This window comes from Cyphomyrmex costatus, unplaced genomic scaffold (assembly GCF_001594065.2).
Source record: "Cyphomyrmex costatus isolate MS0001 unplaced genomic scaffold, Ccosl1.0 scaffold30, whole genome shotgun sequence".
NCBI lineage: Eukaryota > Metazoa > Arthropoda > Insecta > Hymenoptera > Formicidae > Cyphomyrmex > Cyphomyrmex costatus.
In genome coordinates, this window is record NW_017277125.1 from 2245365 (window position 1) to 2271176 (window position 25812).

Below are 25812 nucleotides of genomic sequence, written 5' to 3' on the forward strand. Positions count from 1 at the left end.
AAAAAAAAAAATTACAGTGTCGAAACACATTATTCTAACTTAATTATTAATCTAAAATATCGGTGTAAATGATAATTAAATTTTGTTAACTTGATTATTTCCGAGGTACAGCTTGTACGAAACTTAAAATGACAACTTGATACTATTTCCCGCAACATATACTTAATTTCATCACCATTCTGTTTTACTCCAATTGCGTTTGCTCACGAGAAAGCAGCTGTACAGCAGCACTTATGGATGTAATCGAACATCTAGTGTGTGAAAGACCTTGACGAACGACATTGATAAACGATCCCTTAGTCGCGTTTCAACTAACCGACTCGGTAGGATCGTGTAACACAACTTGGTACTAACAAGCTTTGCCTATACGCACGCTAAGCGTACTCACAATCATATGCTTCTACGCGAATTTTGTTGCATGGTATGCGCACATTGCGTGAATTTTAAGCATCTCGTTGGGAGTTAACGATCGATAAGCGAAAATAACTCTCTCGCGTGGCACTCGGAATATAATGCCCCACATGAATTGAGATGTTACTTAAATATAGGAACACATTATTAATGCGTGATGTGTGTTGCTAGAACTTCATTAAAATACAATATATTTCTCGGACAACGTATTTGAAAGTAAACTCTAAATCCCATTATGTAAAATCGGTTTACAACACAGTTGTAAACGCATCTAATCCCTGCCAATTTTTGAATCCAGCAGTATACCCTGATAATCCTGAGGAACACCATATTTCCAGTAGACGAATCGCGTTTAATAATTAATTCCGACGGTTATCGACCAGAATCCTCCACTCCGAAGAAACAGCAGTTTCGCGTTCGAGGGAGCCATCGAACCACGGGGGAAAATTACGCCCTCTCCCTTCCCGCTTTGACTTTCCTTACGTTCCTTTCACGGTAGCAACGACTGAAAATGAAGGCGCCACGAAGGAAATTTCGCGTGCGGGAAAGTGTCTGCCGCCGTCGGAATATTTAAATGGCAAGGGCTGCTAGCTACGTCGTAAGTGGCACTCTTGACTTTCCTAACCGTCTTTTACGCTTTCCGGGTAGAAACACAACGCCGTGGTGGCGACGCGACCGATGTTAAACCCGTTTCACCTCGATACTTCTTTGCTCCGTTGCGTGCGAGAGAGAATTTCCATTTTGTGTAAAAAGTAGTCTTCCACATAACGTACACAGCAGTGAAATAGGTTGCTTTATCGCATTTCTCGAAATATCGCTAAACGAGTGTTTCATTTACATTCTTCATACCAAATGTCCAAGATTTACGGCGCGTGCGATCGATACTTCGTCTGTGTCTGCAAGACATTATTTTCTAGCGTTAACTGCGAGATGACGACGTTGGCTTCGTTCAGCAGAGAAAGCAGCTTTGCAACTGTTGTAAAATTCTTCAATATGATTGGTTCGTACATTTAAATACATAAGAAACCAAAAGCAAGAAGCAATGTTGCGAAGCTGCTTTCTCTGCTAAACGCAGCCATTGTTGTAATCAATTCCTCTCATGTTTTCCATTTATGTTACAGGTGCGGGCTCGTATCAAGCCGACGACGAGTGGCCAGTGTCGTGTCGAGTGACGTCGAGTGACGATATTTAAGTGTGACTCCGACCAGTCTCCGACTTCGCCTCCTTTACGCCGTGTGTGAGAGATGAACGAATGAATGACTGGACCGCGCGGTGATCCGTGATACGCGATGAGGCCGAAATCTTGCTCGCTGTTCCTGTTATTCTGCGTGCTCCTGCCCGGAGTGGTTCGTCCCTTCACATCTGGCGAAGGTAAATAAAAACATCGAGCCGAGAGTAAAAAGCTCGGTCGCCTCGCCGCTATACGTCGTAAAGCTTCGGGCGGCAAGACTGTGTCGAGACAGTCGAGGAAGAGAAGATCTCGTAGAAGATCGTTAAGTTCGCCATTTAACTCGTACCGAGCCTATAATGACCTCTCATCCCTCGTGGATTCGAAGAGCCGCGGCGCGCAGCCTGAGTACTCTCACTCGAGGTACTCGCATTTGGCGACGACGTCCGAGTACCACTTTACGCAAGTTCTTCTGCGGGCATCCGTTTACACGAGAGAAATTACTGTTACGTTGTAAATTATGTTACGTCGTTACGTCGTTGATGAAACGGTTACTGCAATCGCATTAATTCGTTCGAGGATTTTACTTGCTCTTAAATTCATCGAGATGTTTTACGTATATTCTTTCTTTTCGTGTTAAATAAAATTCACCACAGAAGTTCGTAAACGAGCCTCAGTAAACAGCATACTTACAATGAGATAGCGGCGTAACAAGCTACTTGAAAATATCATCCGACAACGTTCTGGACCGCGTTACTCAGAACGAGACGCAGCAATACACCGTGACTCGGGCATTTCGCTAACGATCGCGGGCGGGAAACAGAGGCATGCATTTTACGAGCTGCAGACGCGGAAGGAAGATCGAGTATTGTAACTAAAAGTATATACGAGCGAGCGTTACGGATATGCAGGAGAGTATCCGCTGCGAGAAAGAGACCGAGAGACTGCTAATTATACGGCGAGGCAGCCTGACTGATTAGTCGTCGGTATAACCGACCGGTTACATTACACCAGCCCGTTTTCGATGATGGATTACACTCCCCCGAAGCTACTTTTAAGCGACCTCCTGGACTACGTGGAAATCCCCGTTCTTTCTTCAATCTTCTGCTTCCTCGGAGGGACACCGCGGCTAACTAATTAGCGCCCCCGAACATATCATCGTCATCGTTCACGTTAACGACGGATCGTATCTACCGCGACACGGATGCACCGGTGCGTCGTCCTATGTGCGCGCGTTAACGTAAAAAGGACGCGCGCGACAATCAATCTCTGTTAACTCTGGACAAAAGTATCGCCCGCGACGTCGCACCCTAAAACAAACACGATTCCAGTAATCCATCTTCCGTATTCTTCCGTTGACACATCTTTTTCACGCATTGTCCAAATTCCGCTCCCGCAAAGTAATCACAACGTCGCTTATCTCCGCGAGCGTTTGTCAGCTCGTGTACCGTGTAACCGTTTTCCCGCTAATCGCGGACGGTCTCATAAAACGGATGTGTATGATTTAACGCTAGGACGAAACAAGGATACAATTATGACCTGCTAACCATCTTCTTCTTTAAGATCTAACTATATAATCTTGGCGCACACACACACACACATACACAACGACCCCTGTCCTTATTATCCCGTATGAAACGTGCGTTGCCCACGCGAACACATCGACGGGAACAAACGCGCGGTGTGCCGGCTTGAAAACATTCGTTTTCCATTCCCCTAGGTACGTGCTGTACGTACAATAGAAATCGCAACATAGCGCCGTGTACACGGCCGGCATACACACTCACACACCGTCTTTCTTTACTCATTTTTCTTGCGGTGCACGGGGCAGATAAATAATTCCCATTCTGGCGCGCATCCTCGTGATGGAAGTTACAGCGAGCGAGGGGATCTCGTCGTATTCTTCGCACGGTCACCGATGCAAGAAATCATATCTCATGTGCGTCAGTACACGTGCTCGTAAAGTGTGCTTTCCATTTCTCACGCATGTCCCTCCGATAAGTAACAATTATCTTCAACAAGCACGTCGCGTTTTCACGAGACAATGCGGATATAGCAATGCGGTTAAAATCGCTACATGTTCCGTGCGTGAAAGCTAATGTATATATTTATCCGTTGCACCAAAGGCTTTATATTGCAGGTTACGTTACTTAAATAAGATATAACGAAGCCCTATTGGTCTGAAATACGCGGCGTAATGACACAGAGGCGCGACTGCACCTTTCAAGCATATGAAAAAGATTGCGATCTATTCACCAAGTCATCGCGTGTAACTCGGAGATAATTGCCGCTCTCATTATTATCATCGTTACGCGGGAAACAAGCCATAATGGCGATATACTAAGTCGCGTCAGCCGGCTGATAAATAACAATTACGGCCTCTGACCTCGTAATCATTCCAGGGAGAGTTATACGCTCGTGGCGCCTATCGCGAATGCACTACTCCACCACGGTGGTCGGTAGTCACATATCAGTCTATACCTGAACTTAATAAGAATCACAGTCATCGTGCCGTCGTCGTCGTCGTCGTCGTCAGGCAGAAAGTGGCGAACAAACGGCGCCTATCCGTTCACTCGCAGGCCAGCCGGCCATTCTCCTACGTGCAACTTGCCGGACGAGAGCGCGACGTATTATATACATGCACGCACGCAGACTCGCGCGCCTATGTGAATAATTACCATGACGATTTATCGCGACGTGATATCGCGTCATAATTCCGCTGTCTTGACTGGTCTCTGGCGCTGCCGCCGCGCGACGAGAAAAATATTAGCCGCGTTAATAATTAACGGTGCGCCTGCGGAGAGGAGGTCCCGCTTCAACGACTCCGCGTTCTCACGTTTTGGTCGCCGTCGAACGCGGTAGCGGTCGCGCACACCGTTGCACACCGTGTGCGCCGGTTTCCACCCGCTTTGGCGACGTCAATTTTTCAACCGCGCTCGTTATCTCGTAACTGACACTGCCCGAATTTCACGTCGGGAAGGTATTCGGCTAGCGGGATTTTTTTTACGACGCGTTTCACTGGACACGGGAGATACCTCCATCTCGTGCGCGCGCGTGCGAACGCATATATACACAAAATCCTGCCGCAAGCCTGGCAACTTCGGCTTTCGCCTGGCAACGAAGCTCCTCCGCATCCGCGCGCTCTTCGTGCGCGAGGATTAAATTTATGAAACCGATAGCGTCGCGCGTGCCTCGGCCGAAAATTTATGTTCCGCGACGCGGGATTATGCGGAGAAATTGATCGTTAATTCGTGCGCGCTCGGAGTTGCTTCGTGATTTATATCGAAGCTTAATAAGTACGATGCACGTGAATATGTGAGGGGGAAACTTGCGCGGCTACGAAGAGAATGCAACAGCAGAATTGATTTTGTGATCGACGTTTTTACGACCCCAATAAGGAGGATAACCTCGGCGGAGTTTCGCCATTGCAGCGCGGGTCAAGATATATCTTCAATAAGACATAAAGAATTGTCCTATCGCGCGTCTCGAAATGAGCTTCCTTAATCGCACGATACAGTCAATTACGCGAACCGTGACGAATCGGTGTACCAGCAATAGCAATGGAGACGGCGTTTCTAATCATACCTCACGAGATGATCACGCTATAAATCGCCGGGCGTTATATCATCGCTTTCACGATCAGATTCGTTATCCACGATCACAGCGCGGCGCTTACACGTCGGGAGAGGATAATAGAAGCCCGCGCGCGGGCGCGCGAATGCATCGCGGATGCTCGAAAGGATCCCGCTACTCACGCCGACCGCGACCGCAACCATCACCCTCCCTGCTTCGATAAGTATCATAAGTAAATCGCGATTACCGTTCGCGATATAACCCGGCGATCAGGAACGTAGGCTCTGGACGCAATGCGGTGGGAGCCGAGATCTGGTCTCGCGAAATCGCCATGGGCAAAAATGCAAAAGCCGCGCGCTCGCTCGGTCGTGCAATTACCCGGTTGGTTCCACCACAGACTGTCTCGCTGGACTCGGAAAGACTGTTTCTTACGATGAGGCGCAGGAAAGAGAGAGAGGGAGAGTAAAAAAAAAAAAAAAAGAACGACGATCGGGAATGAGGACGCGGAAAGGGGGAAGAGTCTTTTTAATATCTCGTAGTCTCTCTCATCGGTATTCGGCCGACCAAGGAGTCGCGCGTTCCTCTCCTCGCTGCGACGAAAGGTCAGGTCAGCTTTAATTATCGTAAATCAAACGAGCGGGCCGCCGCGCCGCACCGTGCCGGCCAAGGAGGCCCGGAGTTGCGCAAGCACAATTATTGTTGAAATCGGGGAGAATATCGGCGAACAGAGGGGACCGGCGCGATATACCTCGCGAATATGCGAGGGAACGGCAGGATCGTGAAATATCGGTCGATCGGTTTATGTTCCTCGAAGTCGTGATCTTTGCACGATAAAATTCTGGTTCTTTTCACGAGATTATAAGCGCACGGCTTTTGATTATCCTCAATTAATTACGAAGTTATAAATGATGATTGTGAAAAGATCTGAAGGTAAGTTGAAGAGAAATACAAGAGTTTCGAAACTTATCTTCATTTTGGTTTAATATCGCAATTTCTGTCTTTATTTAAGCGAAATGATGAAATGTAAAAGTAGATTTTCACCTTTAATGAGCTCGCGTAATGTTATTACAGCTGTAATTCACGCTGTAGAAAATAAAAATCCCTGACGCGATATCAGATTCAATTTATGAAACTCATCTTACCTCGGTCCTTTGTGCTTCATCGCGCTTTTATTTCGAACAAAACAGAACGGATCTCTTCAACACAATTTCGTTACGGAATTGTAGATCGGAGCGCGCATTTGATATATCGTACTTTAGCGATGAGTCCGATAATATTACGCCCTGTACGAATTTTCATTCACTTTTAATGGTCTGGAATTACAAAAGGATACGTGCGAGAGAGTATCAAGGAAGTGTATCGGCATGACGCATGCGATTCGACCTCTCGCTGTTATCAATACACCCTCCAAGAAGCCGCCGCAGGGGGTAACACGCGAACAGTCGTATCTGATTCTGTTATTCGCTTAATTACGCGCCTTAACGTAGCGGTGCCGCAATCGAGTCGTGTAATACGCATCATCACCCTCCATTTTCCACTCTTTGCGCCACTCTCGCCCTCGCTGCTCGTGCATTTTCGAGCTCTTTAATTCATTTAGTCGCCGTCGACGCACACGCCGCCGTGCGTGCGTTACGCTTCGAGCTATATTCGATTATTCTCTCGCAAAAATTGTAAATTCCCGACCTTGCTACGTTTCGTTCAACTTTTTGTAAAAAAAAAAAAAAAATTTTAAAAAAGGATTTCGGGTGAATGAAATCGAGTAACCGACATCGCCACGTGTATAAAGTTCAAACTTGAAATAAGTCTGTGCACCCGGCGTTCTACAAAATGCTCCTATCGGTAACATGTGCTACTTTCACACACGTGATACGCAATCTCTCACTAACCAGAATTAAGATGTATCGACCAATCCGGATCGGAGCGAGAATACTTTAATCCGTCCCACATTATAGTGTCATCTCGTCGCAGCGAGGTATCAGAATCACGATCTCTATATCAACTTTTCTCTTTTAGCGATCTCCATCTGCGTTGGACCGTGTCCCACGCGCGCACGCGGCCTCGTGCGATACCGATCGATAAAAGAATGGTACCGACCCACTCGTCGTCGTGTCTCTCGTTAGCCCGAATGACGAAGCCTCGACGAGCGTGGAACTTGACTCACATTATTTAGACCCGAAGGTCGTGATCTGTGAACGGACTAGAATACAATGGTGACCCGACCTGGCTAGGCGCCGGTCTTCTATTGTCACGTGACGACATAGGACATCCGCAACATTTTCGAACCGGAAACGACCTCTCTCCGCCCGTTCACGATAAATCGTGAAAAACGATTATAATTCAATACGACTTTTGGATCTTATTGTCGGGCTCGTACTCTCTCGAAATCCATTCACAAAATATTTGCTCTATACCTGGGTCGTATACTGTAACGCGACTTCGGGCTAATCCGATTTTAGAAACTGTCACCGGTGGGATGATCCCGTCTCTTCGCACCTTTCGCACGAGAAGAAGGGTGAGACATTTTATTCGACAGGATTTTATTGAAAGAGCTTCAAACGTTACATTCGCGTGTCGATTCGAATTTCGCTGTTCGCTTATATTCGTATCATTCGACAGTTCCGCGCGCGCACGAAAATCAGGGAAGGTACAAAAGCCGTTGGGTCAATGTTGCCGCGGCCACGAAACGACGACGGCAGAGAGCGATGGTGGTGGTAGGTGTTCGGTGTGTTCACTGGCTAAAATAACAAGGCACGTGACGTGAGAAACAAGGAAGCCCTTGTATCTTCCTTAATCCGTCTCTCTTCGTTTCGTACGCGGCATCGTCTCGTTGACGTATACTTGCCGTTCGTCGCGCTCGCCCCTGCGAACGTGGCGTCGACCGAGCGAGGACCTCTCAACGGTGCTCTCTCGGTGCTGCTGTTGCAGGTACCTTTTGTTAATTAAGAGGCGTCATGTGTGGTCTCTCACCCCGTTGAACGGACGCACCGTGAAACCGTACATGAATGCACAGTGGCTCGTGTCTCTGTGTCTCGTCCCGGCGCGCGATACGTGGTCAACCCGCATAGTGGCCACGTGGGGTTCGAGGATGCGAATGCACATCGCGTATGTACGTGTGCACCGTACGTGTGTACGGTACGTAGTCCGTCGTCGTTGTCTGCCTGCCTGCTAGGCGTATCTAACGGAGACACGACTAACTAGCTCGTCCACTCGTGGCTGCTAACGAGGGAGGGGGACCTCATGCTGGCTGGCGCCGCGACCAGGTGATTCGGCGACGATATGAGACCGGATACAACGTTTCCATCCGGGTTCTATCGCCATTCGATCGCGCCGAATTATCGGAAACCGATGACAATTCTCCGATCGACGGACCGATGGGACTGCCGCGCGCGTGTCGCGTGACGTCCTCTCGATTAGACTTCTCGCCCCGACTGTCGCGCACGAATTTTTTTTTTCAATACCACCGTTATTAATCGATGGATCGAAGTAAATGCGGCTTTCGGATTGCGGAACCAATTCGAAATATATATGTACGCGTCATGATCCATCGAGCCGCGTACACGTAGCCCGACTACGCGGCGCGTATAAAATGAATAATGATCGTGACGCTCTCCGTTCTCGCAGTCATCGAATATTCATTGTGCCCAAGATTCCACGCAGCCGCTCGGAATAATTATCTAGAACCGATGGTGGAACTTTTTTTCCGCCACTGACTCGGCATTACGGTGTCGCGTGACCTGGCTCAATTAAGTCGTTCGCTTCGTGCTTGCATTCTCTCTCCGCGTTCTTGTTTTCGGACGTTTAAAGACCTCGGCCGGGTAAGCTGGCAAGCCGCTTCAACGTAAAAGAACTAACCGTGTCACTGGAAATCATGAAAAATACACGCGAATCGACTGAGTAACGACGATGCACGTCGTATTCGATTCGGTGCCGAAAGAGACAAGAGATCGAATCACTCGGCGCGTTTCTATCCGATGATCCGATCTATTCGAATTATCGGGAACCAATGAAAATCCCATTTCAACTCGTTCCACTTCCGCGCATCGCGTGACGTCGCTCGATTAAATCCACGTCTTGTTATCGCGTGCACTCTTTTCCTTTGTACGTATCCAATGTGGTGGAAAGGCCGCTATCGGAACGCCGCCAGTCGTCGTACAAATAGATCATGGCTACAAATTATACAGCGTCCGACCAATTCGCAAGACGAGCGGCCATAAACGCGCTTGAGGCAACTGCAATTAGAAGAGAGAAACCCGGAATATGCATAGAACCGACAATTCCAATTCTGGGGTCTGATAGTTATTCCATCCGCGCCGGTATTAAATGCCGACCCTTTGGCTTGTACGCGACGTTACGTAATAAACAAGACGTATGACGACGACTTCCATACATTTCGCCCTACATGCAATACCGTGTGCCGTACAATAAAATCCCGGACGAATGCATACGCATGTTCGAAACGGTTAACGAACTGGCCGCATGCGCCCAAACGGCTAACGAGAATTCATATGGATGAATTCGCCATCAGGAGAAACCAGGTAGAATGATTTCGATGGGTCCTATCGGCCATTCGATCTGCTCGAATTATCGGAAACCGATGAAAATCCTATTTTACTTGCGCCTCGTACAAGTGCGTCGCGCGTTACCGAATTCCGGTTCTGACTCCGGCGTCGCCGTTGCGTTCTATTCAACCCTTGGCAATTGCTAGCTTCATTGTAACATCGCCGTCGTAATTCCCCCTTCAAGGATGGGCATATACCTTTTTTAACATACTTTTTTTTTTAACTCGGCGATATTCGTTTCGAACATGATGGGCTGCTCAATAATCGTTGAAACGAATAAGCAAAATATTATTGTCAAAACTCGGAGAAAGGAATTGTCAATTCATTGTTCATCACTAATTTATAAATAAAGAAATAGTTTAAATTAAGAATACGGTCCATTTAGCGCTACAAATGCTTCGGAGCGTTTGATTGAGCGACAAGAAGAACGAATTTTACTAATTGATCAATCAAAGAATGCTTCAAAGTATTTGTAGCATCAAATGGACCGTAGCCTTCGCAATGCATAATTGGTAACTGCTTCCTTTGAGTTTTGACGATATATAACACGGATTACTTTATTCATAAATGCTATTCTCATATATTGCATCGTATCGAAGCGATCGACCGTAAGGTGATATGCGCATCTGCATTGATCCCGTGATACATCGCACGCGTTTATCTCATATATCGACACTGTATTGCCGTTGCAATCCGACGACTGCAATATGCGAACGCGTTAGTGTTAACGCACTGCATGATTTCTTCATCTCCGTATTTATGTCACGGCAGGCAGCAGTACGCTCGATATCGGACTTCACATTGACAAATTGAGCATCGTATAAAAAAATGGAATGCAGACGGAGTTTATTACTGTAGCGTATTTTTTTTAAGCTGCTCCATACAATCGAGAGAGAGAGAGAGAGAGAGAGAGAGAGAGAGAGAGAGAGAGAGAGAGAGATATATACAGACGATATACTATAGGGTGGCGCGTTTATCGCGATAGAAATTGTGGCCCCCGGCCAAATGTCGCACGGGGATAAAGGTCTAACCACTCGTTGGCGGAAAATACATCGGACTTGTGCACCGGTGCGCCACGTAAATCCGAAAATTCATTACTGCAGTGCGCACCGCGATTGTTCGTAGCCGGCGTTCGTAGTCGGCCTGCGCCGAAGCGGCGGCATTGCATTAATGGCCGAGCGTCAGGATTTACAGGAGCGACACCATTGTTGACAGGCAAATATAAAATTTTCACGTCTCCGATAGAAGCGCCACATGAATAACGATCATCATCGAATTAATAACTGGACCGTGAGTTACGGTTACGGCGTATTTAGACGGTCGACTCTGCGCTTGCCGCGACACCAGATTTTCGCTGATTACGAAGGCATTATGACGGCAATTACAATACGCAATCAATCCGATTTATTATGTAATAACAAGCGCCATTATGTGTCACGCTTAATTATTCATATTAATGTGCAATTTTCCATGAAATTCGTTTACATATTGTAAGAATAAATCAATGTTACTTCTCTCTTTGATATAATAATTATAAAGATAATAATGATAGGTGAAAATAATGGTTTTGCCAAAGTATCTAAAAATTTAGTTAGATATAGATCTAAAAATAATTTTGGGATTCTAGCAGCCAATTGGAGCATCCTACATAATCATTTTAATGTGATCCAAGCAAAACTATTTTCTTATCTGTATCTAACTAAATGTTCACACTGAGAAAGAAATTGTTTATTTGATTGAATTATTTTATTAGTTATTGATTATTGTGACAAATAATGTCTCAGTGATAATATTTTTTGGAAAAATATTCCCAAATTTTAAATTTTCATTAACATCTAATTATTATTTTTATAAAAATGCTTACTAGCATCAAAATTATTAAATTACTTATCCATTTAATAAATGATATTATTCTGCTCATGAATATTTCAAGACCGAAAAAGACTTCGGCGCGCAGTTTACAGAATAATAATAATAAGAATCAGATATATACGTATATAAATTCACATAGAAATATTTAAACTTCAAACTCTAAGATCCGCTTTGTGATCGAATATAGAAATTTCTCTTATTTAATTTAATAAATTAATTTAGTTAAATAAACTTTTTTCAGTGTACGTATTTCAGTATATAAAAGAGTACCTACTTTCTTTTCATATATAGGTAGATATATAAGTAGATATACGTGATAGATAAAGTTATAACATTATTATCCACGATTATAAATGTCTATAAAAATAAAGAGCAATTTATAAAAAATTAAAATCATCTCTTTTTGCCAGAAGGTGAAGATGCCGCAGAAGTGGATGACGCTTATATCTTAGAGGAAGACGATGTGCCTTCAGCTACGATAGCCAGCGATACCGAACTCATCTCTGAAGGCGGCGGTCATTTACCAGTTTTCCTCACGGAACCTATAAACTCTTTCGTCGTGAAGAACAAGCCTGCCATTTTACGTTGCAAAGCTGCTCACGCGCTACAGATCTATTTCCGTTGTAACAATGCGAGGGCGGAGGATTCTCAGCAACAGGATTTCGTGGATCCCCATACGGGAACGAGGATCGTGGACTGCGAGCTCAATGTAACGAGGGATCACATCGAGGAATATTTCGGCAAGGATAAATTCAAATGCGAGTGCATCGCCTGGTCTGGATCAGGGCAAATCAAGAGTCAGCCGGCAACCATTGACGTCGCTTGTGAGTATACAAATAAGATCATACTAACACGTAATCTCTGATACGAGTATTTGATGATGATTTTAATATCTTATCTCACTGATAAAATTTCCAATCTGGTAAGCAACATAAGCAACCGCAGCGACGATATTTTAAAAATAATAATTACAATATTAGATTACGGATACTCTTATTTTTAAGTCAGGCGATTCTTATTCTGGGTGTAGGTGGGGTATCATGAATCAGAGAGGTTTGAAATAAACGTTGCGAGAATTCTGGGGACAGCCGACTTTTCGTCTCACTTTGCCTTTGTCCTCTCTTAATTATCTTGATTCTCCTGCCAGCGAACTCGTTATTTAATTCTGTCCCTTAATTGACGACAATGCAATGAGCGTCGAGTTTCCAAGAGAATCAATTTAAAGACAGAACCACTTGGCCAATTTCAGAGTTACATAACTCAAAAGCTAGATATTAAGATGCACTTGAAGAGAAGAACATGTATATAAATCACCGCGTCAGCTTGGGAAAATAGAACATAACATAAAAAGAGATTGACAATATCGAAAATAAATTATGATTTTTTATCATGATATAAATTTTTCAATGGATATGAAATTGAATACTAATGGCGAATTCGGTCCGATGCACTAATGTGCACTCTGGTCCACAAAAATTAATGTAAAAATGCATGCTTAATATAAATATTATATATAAATGGGTTAAATCGGAGAAATCCTTAATACACTTTATCGTGTTGTTTGATAAAATATGTATCTTGTAATTTAATATATTTATATTTTATAATTTTGATATATTTTTTTACTTTCACTCAGGTTAGATCATTGTACAATATAACATTAATTTTAATGTACTATGTAATACCATAATCATCCAACTAAATTCACTTTTATATATATATATATATATATATATATACAATGTATATTCTAAATACCATAATATGCGTTTAAATTATAATTTTATTCAATTATTATGCTTAACTTTTATCAAAACGAACATGTGCAATTATTTTTTTCAGATCTGAAAAAGCAATTCGAATCGCCACCATACTCCGTGTCTGTCGAAGCAGGTCAAAGTACCGAACTTAGGTGCCTGCCTCCAGTGGGAGTGCCACCACCTAGAGTTTACTGGTTAAGAAATAACATCCCTGTGGATACCGAATCGGATACACTTTTAGTATCCAGCGAAGGTCATCTTCTTATTGGTCAAGCAAAACTTAGCCATCAGGCGAATTACACCTGCGTCGCGGAAAATATTGCGGCCAAACGGCTAAGCGAACCAGTTAGCTTAACAGTATACGGTAAGTTCAGTATTAAAGATTCTCTTTCATAATTATACGTACGCGGAAAGGAAGGTTATAAAAATATAACTAGATACAGATCTGAAAATAATTTTATTGGACCATCAAAATAATTTATGTATGATGTTCAAAATGATTACTAGAATGGAAAAATTTTTTACAACATTGCTCATTATGCTTGAAAGCTCATCATAAATGCTTTTTATGTAACTACCGTATTTAAATGGCCCAACGAAACATTTTTCAAATTTTTATCTAACTAAAATTTTAGATACTTCAGTAAAATCGTTCTTTCCGTGTAAGTTCTTTGTGATTTCTTGGTATTATATAATAGTAAAGTCCAAAAATTTCTGGCCTATATAAAAAAAAAGTGATAAAATGGAATAATCATTTTTGTTTTTCAATAATTACTTTGTATTTTAATACATTTTTTAACGATAAATTAATTTTTCTATATCGTTAAAAAATAATATTAAATATTAAATCTCATAGGATCGCACATATGAGAACATAATCAATAAGAAATAGAAGTGAAATACCTATAACGGTTGAAGCTGTATCTGAATATTTATAGCTGTATCGAAGCTACGCGCTGAATTTTTCCCTTGACAGGATTTGCAAACACAGTTAAACTAATGTCACAATTAAATTTTGAAGCTTAATATGCATCTATTAGAGAGATCTTAATATAACAGAAAACTTTCTGTAAATAAATTTATTTATTACGAAAAATATTACTTCGACTCCGGAAGTTGAACTCGGATCTCTAGCATTCCGTGCGAGCATCCTAAACCTTTAAACTATCGAGAGACATTAAAAAATATTTTGATTTTTTTCAATTGAAAAAAACTGAAAAATATAAAAATAATTATTTCATTTTATCATCCTTTTTATTCATCTTCTTTTAAGTCGGAAACATTTGGACTTTACTATGATACATGTCTAAGTTTTTTCTTTACATTAAATAAAAACTTTTACTGGTTTCAATTAGTTAACGGCGGCTGGTCTCCCTGGTCGTCCTGGTCGGAATGCCACTCACGATGCGCGAAAGGCGGTCAGAAGAGGACGAGAATGTGCTCGAATCCAGCGCCCATGAACGGCGGTCAGCCATGCCTCGGCCCCTCTCAGCAAAAGATGGACTGCAACTCGGGCTGCTCCGGTGAGTCTCTTGAATTCATTATCCGTGTTCGCAAGAACGCGCGTAAAATTTTCAACGAAGAAATTTGTCTGTGCCACGAGGAAAGTTCTTGTCTACTCTCGTATACCTCTTTGTTATATTAAACAAGCATCTTTGTTATATCCTAACCCGCTACAACGTCGCTCAAGGTACTTAACTCGTAAGTAACCGAAAATGTGGTAGCTTCCTTTATCTTCTCTCAGTTAATGTCGGTCAAACGATAGACGAGTGCATTTTACCATCGAAAAACGACTTACTGATGCCGAAGAAAAGAGATTCTCGCTCGATGTACAATCTATTACCCCTCGCGTCGTCTGTATTCTCTTTCCTCGTCGAATGTACCTATTGCACGTGCCACTCAGTCTTTTTTCAAATATACCGTGAAGTCTTTTAAATCGTATTCACTTTTCAAAACGTTCGCGACATCTTAAAAGCACCTGTGGCTATATCCTCGTAAAGAATATGCAGACTGCATGCAAATGACCGAGTCCACGGGGATAATGCACGAGGAAAGTCGGCGTGCGCTTTATATCGGCGGTTAAGACATTGATCGATCCGATATTCTTTCGGCATTTTCACGCGAGAGACACGTTAACCGCTCGCACTAACGTTGGTCAATGCACTCACGACGCACTTTTTATTCCCCTTAACGCTCGCTTTGGAGTAGCCGGGGCTTTGGAAGAATTCACTAACACCCTGGGTAAGTCCTTCGCATGTGCATGAATCATGTCCCTCAGAGCCCGGAACGAAAATTAAACCGCGACGCATACATGACCGCTGCCGCGGCCGCGTATAAGGGCGTTTTAATAAAACGTAGTAAACCGCCCGGCAAGTGCGACGCTCTATTTATTCGATGGCGCTTAAGTGCCAATAAAGCAGCCGGCTTGAAACGAGAGATTAGGGATATAAACGAGTTTGGGCGTTTTAGTTAGTCATCTTTCTATATTAGTCTCTTCTTTTTCCTTCACGCATGCTGATTTAAATTTCAAGGAAAAAGCGTATCGATATATACGAGTCAATTATATATAAAGGAGATAAACGTCGTCATAAGAACCAGTACAGTAGCAATAAACGTAACCGAATTGACAAGTATAGTCTTCCCATCAACGAGACCGCGGGGATTCGGGCGAGTTACGAGCCTTTTTGTCCTGTTGAACTTTTTTTATTACCTATCGCTACACATCGATCGGACTCGTCTTAACGACTCTGAACGAAACGAAGCTTCGATTTTGTTTCTTTTGCCAGCCGTAGACGGACAATGGTCCAGATGGTCGGCATGGTCAGTGTGTGGGAGCGACTGTACGCACACGAGGAGAAGAACATGTGACGATCCACCGCCCAGCCACGGTGGACGATCTTGCCAGGGCAGGGATATCAACGTGGCGAATTGCACCGGCGGCATGTGCAACGGTAAGTCACTCTGGCGAACTTTCCTACGTCTTGATTGCGTTTTCCGCCTGTTACAACTTTTTTGCGCATCGTAAAGTTCCAATGAGCCGTTCCGTCGTATCGATTTTCCAACCAATATATAACTGTGGTAATAATACATTCCTCATTTCGCTTAAAATAGAAATAAACCTCTCATGTTCGTTTAACACACTTTTAATGTTCAATTGAACACAAAAATGATTTTAAAAATAAAATAATAATTTCTTTCTTTATAAAACGAGCGACGATACATACATTGTTACTTTATATTTTTAAATGCAATTTAACATCATTCTCGCTCGTGCAATTCTTTATATTTGTAGCGAATTAGAATTTGAAACGTAACTGTGGACTTGGAGTTGCAACGTAAAACAAATAGTGTTAACAGATATATGAATTTGCGCGGAAGTAGTTTCATCAGTACTATCGAAATCCTTTAATTATCCAACTTACCGGCGCTTCCTTTTACAGTCAGCAACGCGAAGGTGGGCGGTGCTCATTTAACCGAGGAAGGTGAGTTGGGCAAGCAATAAAGCATTTTCCCGCTCTTTTAATCTCCCTCGATCCTTTTACGATTTTACCTCGCGTCGTTTTCCCGTGCCGTTCGTTCCTGAGCCGACCGCGCGCCGCAAAGAGAAAAGTTTCTCGATTAGATAAGCTACGATCTCTCTCGCGATGTATACGCGGACCTCCTCCTCCGATTCGTTCCGGATTTGTAGACGCTCGCGAAAAATAAAACGAGATGAAAGGAATAGGAGGTTCTCCCTCGCGTATACAGGGCGCGACCGAGGCGTTCGACCGCGAAGCAAATGTCCTTAACTCGTCGTGCGACATTCTTGGATGGATTCTTCACGCCCGGTGCACGCCATTTATATTCTCGGCGACGCGGCGCTATGCCCGACGATCTGATACCATTCAAATCAGATGTTTTATGCACCTCGAAAAAGGCGGCAAAAATAGAGAGCGTGAATCCAGGCTCGGTGAACATTAGCATTATTCATTGCACCAATATAATAACGCGAGACGGGGACGTATACTATACATATATACGCGTCAGGCTCGTTGATCTACGCGCTTATGCTAAAAATAATTCCCGAGTATGAAACAGGAGCTGCTGATTGACTGCCCACGATATCGCTCGCTTCACCACGACGTATTTGCGAACGCGTTTTTCCACGCCGATAACGAGCGCGGATGGCTCTCCCGCGCACTATTTACTTTTAATTACTCGGCCAGTTAATTATTGACGCTGCCACGAAGGCCCGATATGATCGTTGCCGACCCCTCATTGCGCGATCCAAACAATCGTAACAATGAGGCAGCTCATAGCCAAGGGGGGGGTGGCCCACTGGTCCGCACAGACGCCAATTTCCCCGCGCGCGCGCGCGCTACCCTAAGGTAGCCAATTCTATCGACCGAAGCGCACATCAAAGTTGCACGCGATACGGCTGCACCCTCTCTACCCTCTTTGCGCCGAGGGGCGGAGAGACTGGCTTTAATATCGAAGAAAATTATGTAATCGGTAGCCGTTACGCCCTCGCCTCGCCGCGGAAGGGGCAAATTGATCGCGCATGCAAATAAAGTGCCATTATCCCAGAGCTCAGACCCGAGCGTGTACAAGACTGATTCTCTTCTCGAGGGGGCTGAATGCCCCGAAACAGCCCCCTTGAATCCAGAAGTGAGTTCGATTTTCCTGAAAGCGGCGATAAAATATAGATGGAAGATATCGCGCGCGCATGCCGGAGAAACGTGATGCGATTTACCGCCTTACGCCAGCAGGCGTCTTACCAGAACCCCGAGTCATCTCGGACGTTCCTGGTTTAAATATTTAAGACGCGATGCCGTCAATCGAGGTAGAATGTCTGTAGCGGGCAGATCAATGCTCGAGTGTGTCATTGTAGTAAAAATATTATTTTTTTATTTTGCAGAAACGTTACTTAAATATTACGGTATTATAATATGTATATAATAATTAGCCAATATTTTCTAAGCTGATGTTTTGAATTGTGTCAAACTTTTAAAGTATAAGGGAACAAATTATAAACTGTTATATTTTACTAAATATAACAATTGTAATCACGCATTTTGCACAATCGTTGTATAGAAAATGAATAAGTTTACCAATGGCAGAATTCGAAAGCATCTGGGCAATGCGCTACCTCTCGGAAATAAAGATGAAAAATAGCTTCAGATACATTAGGTTCGGTTTATGAAGCGTTATCAATAGCTTCGAAGAAAATAAATCCCGACGCCCCAGCGGAAAGCCACTTTTCAAGCTGTCTTTAGGAGGAGGGTGGAAACCGTGCGCGCGCGTTTCCGTTCTCGACCTGCGGATAACGACGTGGAACTATTGCGTTTTCGAAATCCCTCCTCCGAATTCGTATGCATTTTCGTCGCTGTCGCATATAATATTGACGTGCGAAGCACGTGTCGAGAACGCGGCGTGCGCCAACAAGACGCACACATGATCCCGCGAAAGGGAGTTTGAGCTCGAAAGTCACGTAGCAGGGTTACGACCTCGTATGGCTTTGACATTCTAAAATTGGAAGAAGCTTAAGAGTGTCAGGCACTCTTCGCACGGCAGGCGGTTGAGGTATTTCTCGAAAATTTTTACGACCGCAGGAACATTTTCTACCACCGTGTCTCGTTGCCGCAGAACCCGCGCCTATAGGGAGCTTTCGTGAATGCTTAAGCACGCGAGATAATCCGGTAAAAGAAAAAATTGCCCATAATTCAGATACTACGGCGCGAGACTTCTGCGCCACGCAGCATTTTACTATGCGTCTGGTTTTATTTTCGAGAATTTCATTTCCTTCGCGGTTGTGCGTTTACTTACATTATCCATATATCCGGAACGCGCGACGACGACGACGGTCGTAAAACACCGCGGTGAATTTCATATCCGTGTATATATCTCGTCGCGCGCGATCCTCGACAGTACACCCTGTGTATCTTCGAGTAATTTCGTTTGTGTATACTTCGCTAAATACTCGCTGCATTGCGACGCACCTTGGGGTCGATCGTTTTAAACCGCAACTCCCATGCCACGCTTTTCGTCAACGGATTGTCTTCCCTCCACCTCGGGCACGACGGCATGTAAAATTATTATTCCGCTTGAAACATGTTTGCATCGCGATGCTTTTATTGCGTACGTTAATGGCAGCGATAATAATGATCGGAATCTTTATAGCTATACGAAAAATAACGCAGGGCTGTAAAACGATAAACTGAAACGCGCTAAAGAAAACGAGCGCACGAAGGAAACGAGCGTGTCGTCGGTGTAAATGGAGAGGTACCTTAAAACCTTCTCTACGACGCTCGTAATATTTAGCGACGCGGGGGCGTTTAACGCTCTATGGTGCTTTTAAGCTTCTTTTGTCGTAACAAAAGAAGTCTCATGTACACAGTAAATAAAAGTTATGACGGTAAGCGATTCACGAGGAAACAATTAGGTCGTTCATGCATAGTACCTCTATATTAAAAATTGTTTGCATACTATTTACGGTATAATAAGCGTCCGATATCATTCAGCTAAAAAGAACATTTTTTTTCGCGACCGTCCCTTCTATAAAAGATAAATAATAAAAGATAGGGGGGGTATTAAAAAGTCGCAATATGTGATTCTATTGTAGCGAATCGGCAGATGGACGTAGCCTTATATGTTGGTCTAACGGTCGCCTGTGTGGTAATTGGTGGCTTGGCGATCTTTCTGGCGAGACTCCTGCGACGAAAAGGTCGTGATCACTCTTTGTACTCCATGGCTCGTAATGGTAAGCATTTCAAAGGTAAAAACGAATATAACGTTAAATCAAAGATAAAAATTATACGTTTCGACTAGATTCTCTAATTAGGTACGTGAAACTCAAAACTTTATTCTTTCCAAAGATTAACTTTCTTTCCACGATAATTAAAGGTATTACGTTACGATTAATTAAATGCGCACATAAAACAAATAATCGTATCGTGTTACTTATGCTCATTAAATTGTTTCCTACTCAGTTGTTTCATGCTCATTATCGCGCCGAGAGATACTGTCTCTCGCAATTGGAAATAGGAAGATACTATTTCGAAATTAATATATAATCCATTACTTTCATTCTCTGAAAGATAAATAAATAAACATCTAGACCACAAAAGTAAACGAAAACAAAATACTAATAATTGACAGACACGATAATCTGGCAACACTCATTTGTAACAATGACATAATTCAAAAATTTTCATTTTGAGTTGCTTGTAAAAAAAGAATGAAAATTCTTTAAATTCTTCCGCTTCTAAAGAATAAAAATTGAGTTGGTCTTGGAAAAGAGTGGTTTAATTTTCAATCTTTAAAAGTGAAATTTTACTCTTCAAAGTAAAAATCACTCTAAAAGTTTTAGAGAGAATATAAAAAAAATATAAAAAGACGTACTTAAAAAAAAAATATACATTTATTCTTCTACAATCAGTCATTATACCAAAATTGCATTTTATTAATATCACACAATATTTTAATAATTCAAAACATTGAAACTTTTTACTGGAAGACTACGCTTTTTGAATGATGTTGTTGGAGCAAATGAGACATGTATTTTATTTCTCTTTCGTAACGACGAATGAAACGCACGACGTTTCAATTCGTAGCCCACGTAGAATCGGAATAGTATCTCGGCGGCGTTTGTCCGCAGCGCGCAGAGATACCCACGAGCCGTGCCTCGGCCGTGTGCGTTTCAGAATTCCAGCCGGAGTTCTTCCCGGATCAGGACAAGAAGCTGAGTCTGCAGCCGGATGTGACGGCGACGAGTGTTCCGGCCTGTTACGAGTATCCTTTCGACCCGAAGCTGTCGATGTCGAGATCCCTTTCGGAACACCACTACGACGTACCGCACTTGTCGATCGCGCCGCAACCATCGCCGATGTCGCCCACGCCGAGTACATCGACCCAAGAGTCATGCAGCGACAAGCAGATCCATTCCGACAGCGAGAACAGCGTCACTAGTTCTTACCCGTCCTCGGACTCCACGTATAACGTCGCCTCGGAAAGCGTCCGATTACCGAAACTGGAAGCCGGAAACGTCGCCAGGGCGGCCGTGAACACGCGTGGCGCCCTGCTGGTCCTCCCAGACTCCGGAATCTCCATGTCGGTACCCGAGGGAGCTGTTCCCAAACCGCTCCGGGAGGAACTCTATCTGGCGGTGCTCAACGAGGATCGTTACCGACCCCGATTACCCGGTGAGTGCGAATTATTCATGATGTTACGCGCCGCGGGAGGCGGATGTTGAGCTTTACGATCGCAGCTGCGAACCTTCGCAGTGTACGTACGTTCGAGACATTCGCGATAGAGCGATGTTATTTTTATATCAACACCATTCCCTGCACGTGCTTCGCGCGAGTTATATCCTGCTTGATTCGATGTTTAATATAGGGTAGGGCACCGGCTATACCGCGCGGCTCCTTTGTGTTAGAAACGGTGAAGATAAAAAACCGTCTTATAGGGAAAAGAAAAGATTCAGCAATCCTTGATAACTTTGGTTTACCCTCGATAGGAAAATTACATGCACTTACACGTTAAATATAGTAAACACAATTAATCGAATTGAGTCTAACGTGACGGATATTACAATAACAACATTGGTGATAACGATAACCGTACAATAACGGCATTAAGTTCCGATCATTCGTTCCACTGTTATTTCCGCCGTGTTATTATCTCCCACACACCGTTCGAAGTCTCGACCTTGTTTTTTCCCTACAGACGGGATAACTCAGTTATCAGCTGTGGTGACCTGCGGCCCCTCATCCGCCACCTTCAACAAGCCTGTGATTCTCCAATTTGAGCATTGCGCCATGTTGCAACCGGCAACCTGGGAACTGAGTGTTTGGGCATGCGATGGTATTAACGTCGACGACGGTTCCTCTTCGATGTCGAAAGATCATCAATCAATTACGTGGAGTAGAGCGCTAACTCTAGGCAACGAGACTATCAATACACCACTGTTCACGCAGCTAGATCACGCGGAAGCTTTCATCGTAACCGAGCAACTCCGCGGTTACGTGTTAGCCGGACAGAGCTGCGAAAATTCGATCGCCACGAAGAGATTGCGATTAGCACTCTTCGCCAGTCAGGCCGGTCAGTGCTGCGTTCGAGTTTACGCCATGGAAGACACGAAGGCGGCAATGAAAGCCATCGTCGATCGGGAATCGCAAATCAGGGGCTATCTGTTGGACAAGCCGCGCACGTTGCTGTTCCAAGACAACGGGGAGTCGCTCTGCGTCAGCCTCGAAGAAGTCGGCAACGAGTGGCAGAGCAAGTCGCCCACAGAACGTCAGGAAGTCCCGTTCCGAGATGTTTGGAACCGTCAGGAGAACGCCAAGCACGTGACCTTCGGCTTGGACACGGCCTTTGGCCCAACCACTACGAGGAGCTACAAGCTACAAGTCTCGCAAGGAAACTCCGACACGAGACAGGTTTTCAGAATCGTTTACGATGGCGCGAAACAGTTGATCTCTTCAGGTAGTGTCACGAGGCCACTCAGGGAAGTTACTGTGGTTAGCAGCGGACATGCTAACAACGCCACGACTGACTCTACAACTCTACGACCGTTCCGGTTTACGAGATCCTTGAGGAAGCAGCTCTGCCAATGCTTAGACCCGCCGAACGCTCTGGGCAACGATTGGAGAATGTTAGCGCAGAGGCTTCAAGTCGACAGGTTAGTGACCCGACCAACTACACTTTCCATCTTGCTTATTATTCTAGAGTAAAGCTTCTTTAAAAATACGCAACTATATTTATGCAGAGCATGAAGTACATTTGTTAATGCTAAAAGATTCAACGCAAATCAAATAACATAGTTATATTTGTTTTAATGGATTAAACGGTTTCTTTTAACGCCGATTAACTACTGATTGTTTCTTAATTTTTCAGTTTTCACGACTAATATTAAAAATTATAATGTCAATAAAGTTTATCTAAGGAAATCTTATACGTGGAAAAAACGATTTTGTCAAAGTATCTAAAAATTTAACCAAGTAAAGACTTAAAAATAATTTTGTTGAACGTTCAGCGAAATAATTATGAAGACGTTCAATGTTCAAACTAACTAGAACATTAGAACTTTTTGCGTCATCGCTTATCACGCTTGAATTTCCTACGTAATTGTTTTTATGGTTCTCAAGAAAAGTATTTTCAGATCTGTACGTGATCAGAAGAAAGTTTAGTACTTTCACCGAAACTGTTTAGTTGAAGCATTTTTGTTTATAGCAATCAAATATTTTGTTTATATAACAATAAATTTAATTATTTCAACAAAATACATTGTTTTACTCTGAAAAATAACAGAATTATTTATTTATACAAATTAAGTTTGCACAAAATTACAATTTTATCTAATAAGTTTTAATCAAATTTGTGTTACAGCAAAATTATGATTCATAAAACAATTTTCATAGCGTGCATATTTCAACAAAATCGTTCTTTCCGTGTATTATTTGCGTCATTTATCTTCCCGAAACGCGCTCTATTTTGCCAGCAATATAACTACCTGTTCTACTTTCCTCGGTAATCACACAGCCGATGTCTTCGTTCGTATAACAGGTACATCAATTACTTCGCAACTAAGGCCAGCCCGACCGAGCATATTTTAGATTTGTGGGAGGCAAGGCACCGAGAACCGACAGCGGTGACGGATCTGCTGAACCACCTTAGAGTAATGGGCAGGACCGACGCCGCCACGATTCTGGAGGCGCAGCTCGGCCCGTGGCTTTGAATAAACAGAAAACCGGATCTTGAAAAGCGTTTTCAGCGGTGAGTGAAAGTCGAGACCGCGTTGTACGCCCACCCGTGAGAAGTGATCAGTGAATCAGTGTGTAATCGAACGGCGACTGATAAACTCGAGACCGATCGCTGAGTGAAATGGATCGCCGCTGGTGTGAGTGCGTGCGTGCGGAAGAGTGAGACGGAGGAGGCAGGAGAACTCGGTTCTCCAAACGAACTCATCGAAACACTGCCTTAATTATGCGCGACAAACGTGTCGGTACTTTGTAAATAAACGTGAGAGTTAGTGAAAGGCCTAAAGATATCCGCCGTCTCTAGGTCTCTGCGGGCACGTTGAGAATTACGGGGCCGAAGGAATGCTTATTCAAGAATTCAAGAGCGGCGTGGTCCGTGAAAGACAACCGCATATAATCGTGATGAAGTAATTAGGGACTGTGCATTTAAACGGACATACGTGTACATATATAACTAAAAAAAAAAAAATAACGCGCGCAGATACAGATGGATATATCCATTTTAGAAGATGGATGTTTATATATATAAATATATGTTATATATATATAGATATATATATATAGGACACCAAGTAAAGTTCGAGCGGATCGGTAATATCCGCGACACTTCGACGCGACTACGTAATTTTTTTATCGATTTGTTAACACAAATGCACGCGAGCACGAGCGAGTGATTATTATTTTTCTGAGAATCGTGCCAAAATTACCTCGGTTTCGTAAGCGTACCCTTCCGTTATTGTTACATCAGAGTTTCGTGAACCGCCGTACATCTTTTTTATGTGTGTGTCGACAATACAGATCACGGTACACGAAAGTACACGACAAGTTTTAGTGCGCGTTGCTCGCGGAACGAAGCAACGTGCGATCGCATAAAACGAGCTAATTACGACAGACATGATTTAAATCAACGATTTATTTAAGAGAATTGTATATTTGTTACTTTCGACGAATAAAATATTCTTGTATACCTCAGAGCCAAATTCGTCTGTTTATCATTATTACTGTCTGTGAAATTCCCATTCCTTCTGTATTGTGTGAATAAAATATTCTACCTATATCAAGTTTATTAATCTACAAAATTTTGTTTTCTTCCTTATATTTGCCGTGATATATTTTCAAGACGTCTTCGTATATTTTATTTCATAAATACACTTGTTTTCATCTTACTTCACGTTATACGTATTTTCTATAATGAGAAAACATTAATGCGACATAATTCTTAAAATCCACGTAGAATCTTTCGACATAAAATCTCATATCAAGACTGCTGATGCTGTAAAGAACGTTGCATCGTAATAACTTTGCAAACATACTTTATCGGCATACTGTCAATAATTTTTTGCCAGCGAAGGAACATCCTTCTTGGACGGTATTAAGGCGCATCTTCGCGCGAGGGCTGTATATTACTTCAATTTCAGCTTGTCTCCGGACGTTCGACAGGGACAAGATATTCTATCTTCTACCTCCTCGATCCCGGCTGCAACGGTCTTCCTTCATTTTCTCCCATCAAAAATAGGTACGTACTTTTGCGGAAGTTGAAGGAGACGGAAATAGGTGACAATGGACGTCGAGCGTCGCAATTTTAAAATGTCGATACCAGTCATGCGTGCGCTCTCTCTCTCTCTCTCTCTTCGCTTTCTCAATCCAAGTTCCCTATATGAATCTTTTCCACGCTCGAAGGTACTTTGCGATATTTATGTAGAATTTCGATATAATTCATTTGTACCTTAGAC

At 43.4% G+C, this 25812-nt stretch overlaps 1 protein-coding gene across 1 annotated transcript; it reads left to right on the forward strand.

Moving 5' to 3' along the window:
• Positions 1–1595: 1595 nt before the first annotated feature.
• LOC108775548 (netrin receptor UNC5C) lies at positions 1596–25053 on the forward strand. Its single transcript, XM_018541954.1, has 12 exons — positions 1596–1782; positions 11994–12407; positions 13426–13707; positions 14699–14866; positions 15552–15584; positions 16130–16298; positions 16788–16825; positions 18241–18261; positions 19945–20082; positions 21026–21523; positions 22047–23001; positions 23886–25053. The coding sequence occupies exons 1-12, from the start codon at positions 1701–1703 to the stop codon at positions 24055–24057; spliced, it is 2970 nt and encodes a 989-aa protein (XP_018397456.1). The 5' UTR covers positions 1596–1700; the 3' UTR covers positions 24058–25053.
• The last annotated feature ends 759 nt before the right edge of the window (positions 25054–25812 follow it).